The sequence below is a fragment of the Mustelus asterias genome, unplaced genomic scaffold (assembly GCF_964213995.1).
Source record: "Mustelus asterias unplaced genomic scaffold, sMusAst1.hap1.1 HAP1_SCAFFOLD_2643, whole genome shotgun sequence".
Taxonomy (NCBI): Eukaryota; Metazoa; Chordata; class Chondrichthyes; order Carcharhiniformes; family Triakidae; genus Mustelus; species Mustelus asterias.
This window is the reverse complement of record NW_027592588.1, coordinates 19,302-36,598: the sequence shown is the minus strand read 5'-3', so window position 1 is coordinate 36,598 and position 17,297 is coordinate 19,302. Positions and strand designations below refer to the sequence as shown.

The window sequence follows — 17,297 nt, the reverse complement described above, 5'->3', positions numbered from 1 at the left end:
ATCTTTTTCCCGACGGAAGAAGGTGGAAGAGAGAATGTCCGGGGTGCGTGGGGTCCTTAATTATGCTGGCAGCTTTTCCCGAGGCAGCGGGAAGTGTAGACAGAGTCAATGGATGGGAGGCTGGTTTGTGATACAACCAGAAAGAGACAGAGTACAGGAATGAGATAGAGAATCTGGTGAACTGGTGCGGCAACAATAATCTCTCCCTCAATGTCAACAAAACGAAGGAGATTGTCATCAACTTGGAAGCGTAAAGGAGAACATGCCCCTGTCTACGTCAATGGGGACAAAATAGAAAGGGTCGAGAGCTTCAAGTTCTTAGGTGTCCAGATCACCAACAACCTGTCCTGGTCCCCCATGCTGACATTATAGTTAAGAAAGCTCACCGATGCCTCTACTTTCTCAGAAGACTAAGGAAATTTGGCATGTCAGCTACGACTCTCACCAACTTTTACAGATGCTCCATAGAAAGCATTCTTTCTGGATGTATCACAGCTTGGTATGGCTCCTGCTCTGCCCAAGACCGCAAGGAACTACAAAAGGTCGTGAATACAGCCCAATCCATCACGCAAACCAGCCTCCCATCCATTGACTCTGTCTACACTTTCCGCTGCCTTGGGAAAAGCAGCCAGCATAATTAAGGACCCCACGCACCCCGGACATTCTCTCTTCCACCTTCTTCCGTCGGGAAAAAGATACAAAAGTCGAAGGACACTTACCAACCGACTCAAGAACAGCTTCTTCCCTGCTGCCGTCAGACTGTTGAATGGACCTACCTCGCATTAAGTTGATCTTTCTCTCCACCCTAGCTATGACTGGAACACTACATTCTGCACCCTCTCCTTTCCTTCTCTATGAACGGTATGCTTTGTCAGTATAGCGCGCAAGAAACAATACTTTCCACTGTACGTTAATACATGTGACAATAATAAATCAAAGAGCGCTTTCTATGGTGCATCTGTAAAATTGGTGAGTCTGGCAGCATCCGTAAGGAGAGAAAACAACCAGACCTGTCGAGATTTTCCAGCATTTTCTCTTTTGGAACCAAAATCAAAATAGGTACGTGGTGGACGGAGAGAGCAGAGAGAGTTCCCTTTCTGGGCCAGCATTGCTCAATGGTATCTGATCTGTGCATCAACACTTCCTGCCTGCCCTATCACAAGCTCTTGCTTCTGTTCTATTACAGGAGGTTCCCATGATCCCACAGCCACATTACGCCCAGCCTGGTTGCGTGTACTACATCTGCCTCCTGCGAGATGACCTGCTCCTCCGGCATGGTAAGCTGCGTCAAACTTTAGTTAGGCCCCCCCCTTTGGAGTATCGCGTGCGGTTGTGGTCGCCACACTACCAGAAGGACGTGGTCGCTTTGGAGAGGGTGCAAGGAAGGGGAGGTTGCCTGGTCTCCAGGGTGCTGGCTGTGAGGAGAGGTTGGATAAACTGGGATTGTTTTCACTGGAAAGACGGAGGCTGAGGGGAGACTGACAGAGGTCCACAAATGATGAGTGAACAGAGGGATAGGAACTGCGTGTGGGCGCAAGCTTGGTGGGCCAAAGGGCCTGTTCCTGTGCTGTGTTGTTCTTCATGGGGGAGAACGGTCTTGCTCATGCACGTTAATGGGGATAAACAGGAGTTGGCCCTCCCGCCTTCAACAGAACTCTACTTGAAGCAAAGTGCACAAGGACTAGAAGCAGGAGTAGGCCACCAGGGCCTTCAAGCCTGTCCCACCATTCAGTCAATAATGGCTGATCTATGCCGGCCTTTTCTGTGTCGTTTCCCCGTCGCCCTCTCTCCCTCAATCTACCAAATATCCACCTCCACTTTGAATTCTTCTAATGACCCAGCCTCCAGCATCCTTTGGGGCAGAGAATTCCAGAGATTCACCACCCTCTGCCAGAAGAAATTTCTACGCACCTCAGTTTTAAATGACCAGTCCTTTATCTTGTAGCGATGTCCCCTTGTTCGAGACTCTCCCAGTCGTGACAACATCTACCCTGTCAAGCCCCCTCAGGATCTTATATATTTGAATAAGGTCACCGCTCACCCCCACAAGTACAAAGAGAGCTTACTGTCCAATTATGTTCTATCTACCTGTTTCATTGAATGCCTCTAATGCAGAGGAGGCCCTTCGGCCCATCGAATCTGCACCAACTCTCCAGAGAATTCCACCCAGGCCCTATCCCCACCACCCTATGCATTTGGGGCGGCAACGATGGTACAGCGGTTAGCACTGCTGCTTCACAGCACCAGGGACCCGGGTTCGATTCCTGGCTTGGGTCACTGTCTGTGCGGAGTCTGCACTTTCCCTCCGGGTGCTCGGTTTCCTCCCACAGTCCGAAAGACATGCTGGTCAGGGTGCATTGACCCGAACAGGCACCGGTGAGTGCGGCGACCAGGGGAATTTCACAGTAACTTCATTGCAGTGTTAATGTAAGCCTTACTTGTGACAAACAAATAAACTTTACTTACCCCACCAATCCCCCTAACCTACACGTGCAAACCCCACACAGTCCAAGACTGGAATTGAACCCGGGTCCCTGGCGCTGTGAGGCAGCAGTGCCAACTGTTTTGTTAATGAGAAGAGCTGTCGAGCTGGGGTGGGAATGGGATATTTGGCATCAAGCAGAGTGATATAATAGCGAATGATTGCAATCCTGTGTGCTGCCCACAATGGTGCTGCAACTGAGCTGATAAACAACACTGTTTGGGCTGTGCTCCCAAATCATAGAATCATAGAAACCCTACAGTGCAGAAGGAGGCCATTCGGCCCATCGAGTCTGCACCGATCACAATCCCACCCAGGCCCTACCCCCACATATTTACCCGCTAATCCCTCTAACCGACGCATCACAGGACTCTAAGGGGCAATTTTTAACCTGGCCAATCAACCTAACCCGCACATCTTTGGACTGTGGGAGGAAACCGGAGCACCCGGAGGAAACCCACGCAGACACGAGGAGAATGTGCAAACTCCACACAGACAGTGACCCGAGCCGGGAATCGAACCCAGGACCCTGGAGCTGTGAAGCAGCAGTGCTAACCACTGTGCTACCGTGCCGCCCCAATGATTGAGAGCCGCGATCCTCTCCACTCTGTTCCGGGAGGCTAACAAGCCATCGGCCTGCTCAATCGGGTAAGGAACGGGAAGCTTCCCAGGGCGGCACGGTGGCACAGTGGTCAGCACTGCTGCCTCACAGCGCCAGGGACCCGGGTTCGATTCCCGGCTTGGGTCACTGTCTGTGTGGAGTCTACACGTTCTCCCCCGTGTCTGCGTGGGTTTTCTCCGGGTGCTCCGGTTTCCTCCCACAGTCCGAAAGACGTGCTGGTTAGGGTGCATTGGCCGTGCTAAATCCTCCCTCAGTGTTACCCGAACAGGCACCGGAGTGTGGCGACTGGGGGATTTTCACAGTAACTTCATTGCAGTGTTAATGTAAACCTACTTGTGACTAATAAATAAACTTTACTCTTACTTTATGCCGGTAATTGCACAGTTTTAGTTTGTCAACCCCCAGTAACATCCCAAATTTTGGCAGGAGGGGAGAAGAGAACCCAAACCACGCCTGTCAGCAGCTTGGGCTCTCTGACCTCTGCACTTTGACAGGTCGGTGTGCCCAGACAGGAACAGGAATGAAAGGCTTGACATATGAGGAGCGTTAGAGGACTCTGAGTCTGTACTCGATGGAGTTAAGAAGGATGAGGGGGGGATCCCATTAAAATACTGCGAGGCCTGGATAGAGTGGACGTGGAGAGGATGTTTCTATTAGTCGGAGAGATGAGGATCCGAGGGGCAACAGCCTCAGAGTAAAGGGACGACCTTTTAGAACCGAGATGAGGAGGAATTTCTTCAGCCAGAGGGTGGTGAATCTGTGGAATTAATCGCCACAGAGGAGGCCGGGTCATTGAGTGTATTTCAGACGGAGATAGATAGGTGCTTAATTGGTAAGGGGGTCAGGGGTTACAGGGAAAAGGTGGGAGAATGGGCTTGAGAAACTTATCAGCCATGATTGAATTGCGGAGCAGACTCGATGGGCCGAATGGCGTAATTCTGCTCCTGTGTCTGAGGGAAACCTACAACAGTTAGACACAGCTGGTGCCATGTGCATTCGTAATTGCTGGCTTTAAACCCCCTGAAGCATGTCACTATGATTTGGAACAAACCTGGCCAAGGAAAGGGGCTGATTGTCAAGCAGTGGTTAATGCCGGTCCTGAAGGTTCCGCCGAACACTCAGCAAGGCGTGCAGATGTTTAATCACTGTCGTGGAGCAGTGTGCAAATCTCCCTGAGTCATCGTGAGACCCTGAAGTGATTTTGTATGATTGTTTTGCTGATTCACCTTTGATAAGCCCCGCTGTGTATTGTGCTGCAGGCGACTGTGTCTACCTGATGAGGGATAATCGGCGTGGGCCAGAGGGCCAACCTGTGCGGCAGTCGTACAGACTCCTGTCCCACATCAACCGGGATAAACTCGACATCTTCCGCATCGAAAAGCTCTGGAAAAATGACAAGTAAGGCAGCGCAATCCTCAGAACTCGCTAAACACCTTCAGAAATCTCAGCTCCAGCCCAAAGTACTGTACCCCAGTGTTATACAGCGACAGACCCGTCCCCACCAGTACTGTACCCCAGTGTTATACAGTGACAGACCCGTCCCCACCAGTACTGTACCCCAGTGTTATACAGCGACAGGCCCGTCCCCACCAGTACTGTACCCCAGTGTTATACAGCGACAGAACGGTCCCCACCAGTACTGTACCCCAGTGTTATACAGCGACAGACCCGTCCCCACCAGTACTGTACCCCAGTGTTATACAGTGACAGGCCCGTCCCCACCAGTACTGTACCCCAGTGTTATACAGCGACAGGCCCGTCCCCACCAGTACTGTACCCCAGTGTTATACAGTGACAGACCCATTCCCACCAGTACTGTACCCCAGTGTTATACAGCGACAGGCCCGTCCCCACCAGTACTGTACCCCAGTGTTATACAGCGACAGACCCGTCCCCACCAGTACTGTACCCCAGTGTTATACAGAGACAGACCCATCCACACCAGTACTGTATCCCAGTGTTATACAGTGACAGACCCGTCCCCACCAGTACTGTACCCCAGTGTTATACAGCGACAGACCCGTCCCCACCAGTACTGTACCCCAGTGTTATACAGCGACAGACCCGTCCCCACCAGGACTGTACCCCAGTGTTATACAGTGACAGACCCGTCCCCACCAGTACTGTACCCCAGTGTTATACAGTGACAGACCCGTCCCCACCAGTACTGTACCCCAGTGTTATACAGTGACAGACCCGTCCCCACCAGTACTGTACCCCAGTGTTATACAGCGACAGACCCGTCCCCACCAGTACTGTACCCCAGTGTTATACAGTGACAGACCCGTCCCCACCAGTACTGTACCCCTGTGTTATACAGTGACAGACCTGTCCCCACCAGTACTGTACCCCAGTGTTATACAGTGACAGACCCGTCCCCACCAGTACTGTACCCCAGTGTTATACAGTGACAGACCCGTCCCCACCAGTACTGTACCCCAGTGTTATACAGTGACAGACCCGTCCCCACCAGTACTGTACCCCAGTGTTATACAGTGACAGACCCGTCCCCACCAGTACTGTACCCCAGTGTTATACAGCGACAGACCCATCCCCACCAGTACTGTACCCCAGTGTTATACAGCGACAGACCTGTCCCCACCAGTACTGTACCCCAGTGTTATACAGTGACAGACCCGTCCCCACCAGTACTGTACCCCAGTGTTATACAGTGACAGACCCGTCCCCACCAGTACTGTACCCCAGTGTTATACAGTGACAGACCTGTCCCCACCAGTACTGTACCCCAGTGTTATACAGTGACAGACCTGTCCCCACCAGTACTGTACCCCAGTGTTATACAGTAACAGACCCGTCCCCACCAGTACTGTACCCCAGTGTTATACAGCGACAGACCCGTCCCCACCAGTACTGTACCCCAGTGTTATACAGTGACAGACCCATCCCCACCAGTACTGTACCCCAGTGTTATACAGTGACAGACCCGTCCCCACCAGTACCGTACCCCAGTGTTACAGTGACAGACCCATCCCCACCAGGACTGTACCCCAGTGTTATACAGCGACAGACCAATCCCCACCAGTACTGTACCCCAGTGTTATACAGCGACAGACCCGTCCCCACCAGTACTGTACCCCAGTGTTATACAGTGACAGACCTGTCCCCACCAGTACTGTATCCCAGTGTTATACAGTGACAGACCCGTCCCCACCAGTACTGTACCCCTGTGTTATACAGCGACAGACCCGTCCCCACCAGTACTGTACCCCAGTGTTATACAGCGACAGACCTGTCCCCACCAGTACTGTACCCCTGTGTTATACAGCGACAGACCCGTCCCCACCAGTACTGTACCCCAGTGTTATACAGCGACAGACCTGTCCCCACCAGTACAGTACCCCAGTGTTATACAGCGACAGACCTGTCCCCACCAGTACTGTACCCCAGTGTTACACAGCTACAGCCCTGTCCCCACCAGTACTGTACCCCAGTGTTATACAGCGACAGACCCGTCACCAAAGTACTGTACCCCAGTGTTATACAGCGACAGACCTGTCCCCACCAGTACTGTACCCCAGTGTTATACAGTGACAGACCCGTCCCCACCAGTACTGTACCCCAGTGTTATACAGTGACAGACCCGTCCCCACCAGTACTGTACCCCAGTGTTATACAGTGACAGACCCGTCCCCACCAGTACTGTACCCCAGTGTTATACAGTGACAGACCTGTCCCCACCAGTACTGTACCCCAGTGTTATACAGTGACAGACCCGTCCCCACCAGTACTGTACCCCAGTGTTATACAGCGACAGACCTGTCCCCACCAGTACTGTACCCCAGTGTTATACAGTGACAGACCCGTCCCCACCAGTACTGTACCCCAGTGTTATACAGTGACAGACCCGTCCCCACCAGTACTGTACCCCAGTGTTATACAGTGACAGACCCGTCCCCACCAGTACTGTACCCCAGTGTTATACAGTGACAGACCTGTCCCCACCAGTACTGTACCCCAGTGTTATACAGTGACAGACCTGTCCCCACCAGTACTGTACCCCAGTGTTATACAGCGACAGACCTGTCCCCACCAGTACTGTACCCCAGTGTTACACAGTGACAGACCTGTCCCCACCAGTACTGTACCCCAGTGTTATACAGCGACAGACCCATCCTCTTCAGTACTGTACCCCAGTGTTATACAGTGACAGACCTGTCCCCACCAGTACTGTACCCCTGTGTTATACAGTGACAGAACTGTCCCCACCAGTACTGTACCCCAGTGTTATACAGCGACAGACCCGACCCCACCAGTACTGTACCCCAGTGTTATACAGCGACAGACCCGTCCCCACCAGTACTGTACCCCAGTGTTACACAGTGACAGACCCGTCCCCACCAGTACTGTACCCCAGTGTTATACAGTGACAGACCTGTCCCCACCAGTACTGTACCCCAGTGTTATACAGCGACAGACCCGTCCCCACCAGTACTGTACCCCAGTGTTATACAGTGACAGACCCGTCCCCACCAGTACTGTACCCCAGTGTTATACAGTGACAGACCCGTCCCCACCAGTACTGTACCCCAGTGTTATACAGCGACAGACCTGTCCCCACCAGTACTGTACCCCAGTGTTACACAGTGACAGACCCGTCCCCACCAGTACTGTACCCCAGTGTTATACAGCGACAGACCCATTCCCACCAGTACTGTACCCCAGTGTTATACAGCGACAGACCCGTCACCAAAGTACTGTACCCCAGTGTTATACAGCGACAGACCTGTCCCCACCAGTACTGTACCCCAGTGTTATACAGTGACAGACCCGTCCCCACCAGTACTGTACCCCAGTGTTATACAGTGACAGACCCGTCCCCACCAGTACTGTACCCCAGTGTTATACAGTGACAGACCCGTCCCCACCAGTACTGTACTCCAGTGTTATACAGTGACAGACCTGTCCCCACCAGTACTGTACCCCAGTGTTATACAGTGACAGACCTGTCCCCACCAGTACTGTACCCCAGTGTTATACAGTGACAGACCTGTCCCCACCAGTACTGTACCCCAGTGTTATACAGTGACAGACCCGTCCCCACCAGTACTGTACCCCAGTGTTATACAGTGACAGACCCGTCCCCACCAGTACTGTACCCCAGTGTTATACAGTGACAGACCTGTCCCCACCAGTACTGTACCCCAGTGTTATACAGTGACAGACCTGTCCCCACCAGTACTGTACCCCAGTGTTATACAGCGACAGACCTGTCCCCACCAGTACTGTACCCCAGTGTTACACAGTGACAGACCTGTCCCCACCAGTACTGTACCCCAGTGTTATACAGCGACAGACCCATCCTCTTCAGTACTGTACCCCAGTGTTATACAGCGACAGACCCGTCCCCACCAGTACTGTACCCCAGTGTTACACAGTGACAGACCCGTCCCCACCAGTACTGTACCCCAGTGTTATACAGTGACAGACCTGTCCCCACCAGTACTGTACCCCAGTGTTATACAGCGACAGATCCGTCCCCACCAGTACTGTACCCCAGTGTTATACAGTGACAGACCTGTCCCCACCAGTACTGTACCCCAGTGTTATACAGTGACAGACCTGTCCCCACCAGTACTGTACCCCAGTGTTATACAGCGACAGACCTGTCCCCACCAGTACTGTACCCCAGTGTTACACAGTGACAGACCTGTCCCCACCAGTACTGTACCCCAGTGTTATACAGCGACAGACCCATCCCCTTCAGTACTGTACCCCAGTGTTATACAGTGACAGACCTGTCCCCACCAGTACTGTACCCCAGTGTTATACAGTGACAGACCCGTCCCCACCAGTACTGTACCCCAGTGTTATACAGTGACAGACCCGTCCCCACCAGTACTGTACCCCAGTGTTATACAGTGACAGACCCGTCCCCACCAGTACTGTACCCCAGTGTTATACAGTGACAGACCCGTCCCCACCAGTACTGTACCCCAGTGTTATACAGTGACAGACCCGTCCCCACCAGTACTGTACCCCAGTGTTACACAGTGACAGACCCGTCCCCACCAGTACTGTACCCCAGTGTTATACAGTGACAGACCCGTCCCCACCAGTACTGTACCCCAGTGTTATACAGTGACAGACCCGTCCCCACCAGTACTGTACCCCAGTGTTATACAGTGACAGACCTGTCCCCACCAGTACTGTACCCCAGTGTTATAAAGTGACAGACCCGACCCCACCAGTACTGTACCCCAGTGTTATACAGTGACAGACCCGTCCCCACCAGTACTGTACCCCAGTGTTATACAGCGACAGACCTGTCCCCACCAGTACTGTACCCCAGTGTTATACAGTGACAGACCCGTCCCCACCAGTACTGTACCCCAGTATTATAGTGACAGACCCATCCCCACCAGTACTGTACCCAGTGTTATACAGTGACAGACCCATCCCCACCAGTACTGTACCCAGTGTTATACAGTGACAGACCCATCCCCACCAGTACTGTACCCAGTGTTATACAGTGACAGACCCGTTCCCACCAGTACTGTACCCCAGTGTTATACAGTGACAGACCCGTCCCCACCAGTACTGTACCCCAGTGTTATACAGTGACAGATCCGTCCCCACCAGTACTGTACCCCAGTGTTATACAGTGATAGACCCGTCCCCACCAGTACTGTACCCCAGTGTTACACAGTGACAGACCCATTCCCACCAGTACTGTACCCCAGTGTTATACAGCGACAGACCCGTCACCAAAGTACTGTACCCCAGTGTTATACAGCGACAGACCTGTCCCCACCAGTACTGTACCCCAGTGTTATACAGTGACAGACCCGTCCCCACCAGTACTGTACCCCAGTGTTATACAGTGACAGACCCGTCCCCACCAGTACTGTACCCCAGTGTTATACAGTGACAGACCCGTCCCCACCAGTACTGTACTCCAGTGTTATACAGTGACAGACCTGTCCCCACCAGTACTGTACCCCTGTGTTATACAGTGACAGACCTGTCCCCACCAGTACTGTACCCCAGTGTTATACAGCGACAGACCTGTCCCCACCAGTACTGTACCCCAGTGTTACACAGTGACAGACCTGTCCCCACCAGTACTGTACCCCAGTGTTATACAGCGACAGACCCATCCTCTTCAGTACTGTACCCCAGTGTTATACAGCGACAGACCCGTCCCCACCAGTACTGTACCCCAGTGTTACACAGTGACAGACCCGTCCCCACCAGTACTGTACCCCAGTGTTATACAGTGACAGACCTGTCCCCACCAGTACTGTACCCCAGTGTTATACAGCGACAGACCCGTCCCCACCAGTACTGTACCCCAGTGTTATACAGTGACAGACCTGTCCCCACCAGTACTGTACCCCAGTGTTATACAGTGACAGACCTGTCCCCACCAGTACTGTACCCCAGTGTTATACAGCGACAGACCTGTCCCCACCAGTACTGTACCCCAGTGTTACACAGTGACAGACCTGTCCCCACCAGTACTGTACCCCAGTGTTATACAGCGACAGACCCATCCCCTTCAGTACTGTACCCCAGTGTTATACAGTGACAGACCTGTCCCCACCAGTACTGTACCCCAGTGTTATACAGTGACAGACCCGTCCCCACCAGTACTGTACCCCAGTGTTATACAGTGACAGACCCGTCCCCACCAGTACTGTACCCCAGTGTTATACAGTGACAGACTCGTCCCCACCAGTACTGTACCCCAGTGTTATACAGTGACAGACCCGTCCCCACCAGTACTGTACCCCAGTGTTATACAGTGACAGACCCGTCCCCACCAGTACTGTACCCCAGTGTTACACAGTGACAGACCCGTCCCCACCAGTACTGTACCCCAGTGTTATACAGTGACAGACCCGTCCCCACCAGTACTGTACCCCAGTGTTATACAGTGACAGACCCGTCCCCACCAGTACTGTACCCCAGTGTTATACAGTGACAGACCTGTCCCCACCAGTACTGTACCCCAGTGTTATAAAGTGACAGACCCGACCCCACCAGTACTGTACCCCAGTGTTATACAGTGACAGACCCGTCCCCACCAGTACTGTACCCCAGTGTTATACAGCGACAGACCTGTCCCCACCAGTACTGTACCCCAGTGTTATACAGTGACAGACCCGTCCCCACCAGTACTGTACCCCAGTATTATAGTGACAGACCCATCCCCACCAGTACTGTACCCAGTGTTATACAGTGACAGACCCATCCCCACCAGTACTGTACCCAGTGTTATACAGTGACAGACCCATCCCCACCAGTACTGTACCCAGTGTTATACAGTGACAGACCCGTTCCCACCAGTACTGTACCCCAGTGTTATACAGTGACAGACCCGTCCCCACCAGTACTGTACCCCAGTGTTATACAGTGACAGATCCGTCCCCACCAGTACTGTACCCCAGTGTTATACAGTGATAGACCCGTCCCCACCAGTACTGTACCCCAGTGTTACACAGTGACAGACCCATTCCCACCAGTACTGTACCCCAGTGTTATACAGTGACAGACCCGTTCCCACCAGTACTGTACCCCAGTGTTATACAGTGACAGACCCGTCCCCGCCAGTACTGTACCCCAGTGTTATACAGTGACAGACCCATCCCCACCAGTACTGTACCCCAGTGTTATACAGTGACAGACCCGTCCCCACCAGTACTGTACCCCAGTGTTATACAGTGACAGACCTGTCCCCACCAGTACTGTACCCCAGTGTTATACAGTGACAGACCCGTCCCCACCAGTACTGTACCCCAGTGTTATACAGCGACAGACCTGTCCCCACCAGTACTGTACCCCAGTGTTATACAGTGACAGACCCGTCCCCACCAGTACTGTACCCCAGTGTTATACAGTGACAGACCCGTCCCCACCAGTACTGTACCCCAGTGTTATACAGTGACAGACCCGTCCCCACCAGTACTGTACCCCAGTGTTATACAGTGACAGACCTGTCCCCACCAGTACTGTACCCCAGTGTTATACAGTGACAGACCTGTCCCCACCAGTACTGTACCCCAGTGTTATACAGCGACAGACCTGTCCCCACCAGTACTGTACCCCAGTGTTACACAGTGACAGACCTGTCCCCACCAGTACTGTACCCCAGTGTTATACAGCGACAGACCCATCCTCTTCAGTACTGTACCCCAGTGTTATACAGTGACAGACCTGTCCCCACCAGTACTGTACCCCTGTGTTATACAGTGACAGAACTGTCCCCACCAGTACTGTACCCCAGTGTTATACAGCGACAGACCCGACCCCACCAGTACTGTACCCCAGTGTTATACAGCGACAGACCCGTCCCCACCAGTACTGTACCCCAGTGTTACACAGTGACAGACCCGTCCCCACCAGTACTGTACCCCAGTGTTATACAGTGACAGACCTGTCCCCACCAGTACTGTACCCCAGTGTTATACAGCGACAGACCCGTCCCCACCAGTACTGTACCCCAGTGTTATACAGTGACAGACCCGTCCCCACCAGTACTGTACCCCAGTGTTATACAGTGACAGACCCGTCCCCACCAGTACTGTACCCCAGTGTTATACAGCGACAGACCTGTCCCCACCAGTACTGTACCCCAGTGTTACACAGTGACAGACCCGTCCCCACCAGTACTGTACCCCAGTGTTATACAGCGACAGACCCATTCCCACCAGTACTGTACCCCAGTGTTATACAGCGACAGACCCGTCACCAAAGTACTGTACCCCAGTGTTATACAGCGACAGACCTGTCCCCACCAGTACTGTACCCCAGTGTTATACAGTGACAGACCCGTCCCCACCAGTACTGTACCCCAGTGTTATACAGTGACAGACCCGTCCCCACCAGTACTGTACCCCAGTGTTATACAGTGACAGACCCGTCCCCACCAGTACTGTACTCCAGTGTTATACAGTGACAGACCTGTCCCCACCAGTACTGTACCCCAGTGTTATACAGTGACAGACCTGTCCCCACCAGTACTGTACCCCAGTGTTATACAGTGACAGACCTGTCCCCACCAGTACTGTACCCCAGTGTTATACAGTGACAGACCCGTCCCCACCAGTACTGTACCCCAGTGTTATACAGTGACAGACCCGTCCCCACCAGTACTGTACCCCAGTGTTATACAGTGACAGACCTGTCCCCACCAGTACTGTACCCCAGTGTTATACAGTGACAGACCTGTCCCCACCAGTACTGTACCCCAGTGTTATACAGCGACAGACCTGTCCCCACCAGTACTGTACCCCAGTGTTACACAGTGACAGACCTGTCCCCACCAGTACTGTACCCCAGTGTTATACAGCGACAGACCCATCCTCTTCAGTACTGTACCCCAGTGTTATACAGCGACAGACCCGTCCCCACCAGTACTGTACCCCAGTGTTACACAGTGACAGACCCGTCCCCACCAGTACTGTACCCCAGTGTTATACAGTGACAGACCTGTCCCCACCAGTACTGTACCCCAGTGTTATACAGCGACAGATCCGTCCCCACCAGTACTGTACCCCAGTGTTATACAGTGACAGACCTGTCCCCACCAGTACTGTACCCCAGTGTTATACAGTGACAGACCTGTCCCCACCAGTACTGTACCCCAGTGTTATACAGCGACAGACCTGTCCCCACCAGTACTGTACCCCAGTGTTACACAGTGACAGACCTGTCCCCACCAGTACTGTACCCCAGTGTTATACAGCGACAGACCCATCCCCTTCAGTACTGTACCCCAGTGTTATACAGTGACAGACCTGTCCCCACCAGTACTGTACCCCAGTGTTATACAGTGACAGACCCGTCCCCACCAGTACTGTACCCCAGTGTTATACAGTGACAGACCCGTCCCCACCAGTACTGTACCCCAGTGTTATACAGTGACAGACCCGTCCCCACCAGTACTGTACCCCAGTGTTATACAGTGACAGACCCGTCCCCACCAGTACTGTACCCCAGTGTTATACAGTGACAGACCCGTCCCCACCAGTACTGTACCCCAGTGTTACACAGTGACAGACCCGTCCCCACCAGTACTGTACCCCAGTGTTATACAGTGACAGACCCGTCCCCACCAGTACTGTACCCCAGTGTTATACAGTGACAGACCCGTCCCCACCAGTACTGTACCCCAGTGTTATACAGTGACAGACCTGTCCCCACCAGTACTGTACCCCAGTGTTATAAAGTGACAGACCCGACCCCACCAGTACTGTACCCCAGTGTTATACAGTGACAGACCCGTCCCCACCAGTACTGTACCCCAGTGTTATACAGCGACAGACCTGTCCCCACCAGTACTGTACCCCAGTGTTATACAGTGACAGACCCGTCCCCACCAGTACTGTACCCCAGTATTATAGTGACAGACCCATCCCCACCAGTACTGTACCCAGTGTTATACAGTGACAGACCCATCCCCACCAGTACTGTACCCAGTGTTATACAGTGACAGACCCATCCCCACCAGTACTGTACCCAGTGTTATACAGTGACAGACCCGTTCCCACCAGTACTGTACCCCAGTGTTATACAGTGACAGACCCGTCCCCACCAGTACTGTACCCCAGTGTTATACAGTGACAGATCCGTCCCCACCAGTACTGTACCCCAGTGTTATACAGTGATAGACCCGTCCCCACCAGTACTGTACCCCAGTGTTACACAGTGACAGACCCATTCCCACCAGTACTGTACCCCAGTGTTATACAGCGACAGACCCGTCACCAAAGTACTGTACCCCAGTGTTATACAGCGACAGACCTGTCCCCACCAGTACTGTACCCCAGTGTTATACAGTGACAGACCCGTCCCCACCAGTACTGTACCCCAGTGTTATACAGTGACAGACCCGTCCCCACCAGTACTGTACCCCAGTGTTATACAGTGACAGACCCGTCCCCACCAGTACTGTACTCCAGTGTTATACAGTGACAGACCTGTCCCCACCAGTACTGTACCCCTGTGTTATACAGTGACAGACCTGTCCCCACCAGTACTGTACCCCAGTGTTATACAGCGACAGACCTGTCCCCACCAGTACTGTACCCCAGTGTTACACAGTGACAGACCTGTCCCCACCAGTACTGTACCCCAGTGTTATACAGCGACAGACCCATCCTCTTCAGTACTGTACCCCAGTGTTATACAGCGACAGACCCGTCCCCACCAGTACTGTACCCCAGTGTTACACAGTGACAGACCCGTCCCCACCAGTACTGTACCCCAGTGTTATACAGTGACAGACCTGTCCCCACCAGTACTGTACCCCAGTGTTATACAGCGACAGACCCGTCCCCACCAGTACTGTACCCCAGTGTTATACAGTGACAGACCTGTCCCCACCAGTACTGTACCCCAGTGTTATACAGTGACAGACCTGTCCCCACCAGTACTGTACCCCAGTGTTATACAGCGACAGACCTGTCCCCACCAGTACTGTACCCCAGTGTTACACAGTGACAGACCTGTCCCCACCAGTACTGTACCCCAGTGTTATACAGCGACAGACCCATCCCCTTCAGTACTGTACCCCAGTGTTATACAGTGACAGACCTGTCCCCACCAGTACTGTACCCCAGTGTTATACAGTGACAGACCCGTCCCCACCAGTACTGTACCCCAGTGTTATACAGTGACAGACCCGTCCCCACCAGTACTGTACCCCAGTGTTATACAGTGACAGACTCGTCCCCACCAGTACTGTACCCCAGTGTTATACAGTGACAGACCCGTCCCCACCAGTACTGTACCCCAGTGTTATACAGTGACAGACCCGTCCCCACCAGTACTGTACCCCAGTGTTACACAGTGACAGACCCGTCCCCACCAGTACTGTACCCCAGTGTTATACAGTGACAGACCCGTCCCCACCAGTACTGTACCCCAGTGTTATACAGTGACAGACCCGTCCCCACCAGTACTGTACCCCAGTGTTATACAGTGACAGACCTGTCCCCACCAGTACTGTACCCCAGTGTTATAAAGTGACAGACCCGACCCCACCAGTACTGTACCCCAGTGTTATACAGTGACAGACCCGTCCCCACCAGTACTGTACCCCAGTGTTATACAGCGACAGACCTGTCCCCACCAGTACTGTACCCCAGTGTTATACAGTGACAGACCCGTCCCCACCAGTACTGTACCCCAGTATTATAGTGACAGACCCATCCCCACCAGTACTGTACCCAGTGTTATACAGTGACAGACCCATCCCCACCAGTACTGTACCCAGTGTTATACAGTGACAGACCCATCCCCACCAGTACTGTACCCAGTGTTATACAGTGACAGACCCGTTCCCACCAGTACTGTACCCCAGTGTTATACAGTGACAGACCCGTCCCCACCAGTACTGTACCCCAGTGTTATACAGTGACAGATCCGTCCCCACCAGTACTGTACCCCAGTGTTATACAGTGATAGACCCGTCCCCACCAGTACTGTACCCCAGTGTTACACAGTGACAGACCCATTCCCACCAGTACTGTACCCCAGTGTTATACAGTGACAGACCCGTTCCCACCAGTACTGTACCCCAGTGTTATACAGTGACAGACCCGTCCCCGCCAGTACTGTACCCCAGTGTTATACAGTGACAGACCCATCCCCACCAGTACTGTACCCCAGTGTTATACAGTGACAGACCTGTCCCCACCAGTACTGTACCCCAGTGTTATACAGTGACAGACCCGTCCCCACCAGTACTGTACCCCAGTGTTATACAGTGACTGACCCGTCCCCACCAGTACTGTACCCCAGTGTTATACAGTGACAGACCCATTCCCACCAGTACTGTACCCCAGTGTTATACAGTGACAGACCCGTCCCCGCCAGTACTGTACCCCAGTGTTATACAGTGACAGACCCATTCCCACCAGTACTGTACCCCAGTGTTATACCGCGACAGACCCATTCCCACCAGTACTGTACCCCAGTGTTATACAGTGACAGACCCGTCCCCACCAGTACTGTACCCCAGTGTTATACAGTGACAGACCCATTCCCACCAGTACTGTACCCGTGTTATACAGTGACAGACCCGTCCCCACCAGTACTGTACCCCAGTGTTATACAGTGATAGACCCGTCCCCACCAGTACTGTACCCCAGTGTTATACAGTGATAGACCCGTCCCCACCAGTACTGTACCCCAGTGTTATACAGTGATAGACCCGTCCCCACCAGT

The 17,297-nt window shown here is 53.0% G+C and overlaps 1 protein-coding gene across 1 annotated transcript in view; it reads left to right on the top strand.

Moving 5' to 3' along the window:
- LOC144489896 (histone-lysine N-methyltransferase ASH1L-like) overlaps positions 1–17,297 on the top strand; it is a gene marked incomplete at its 5' end in the record, with an annotated part of 46,224 nt that overhangs the window by 11,502 nt on the left and 17,425 nt on the right. Inside the window, 2 exons of the mRNA XM_078207728.1 lie at positions 1,187–1,277; positions 4,364–4,502. Coding sequence (XP_078063854.1) covers positions 1,187–1,277; positions 4,364–4,502 — 230 coding nt within the window. The remainder of the gene's footprint in view (positions 1–1,186; positions 1,278–4,363; positions 4,503–17,297) is intronic.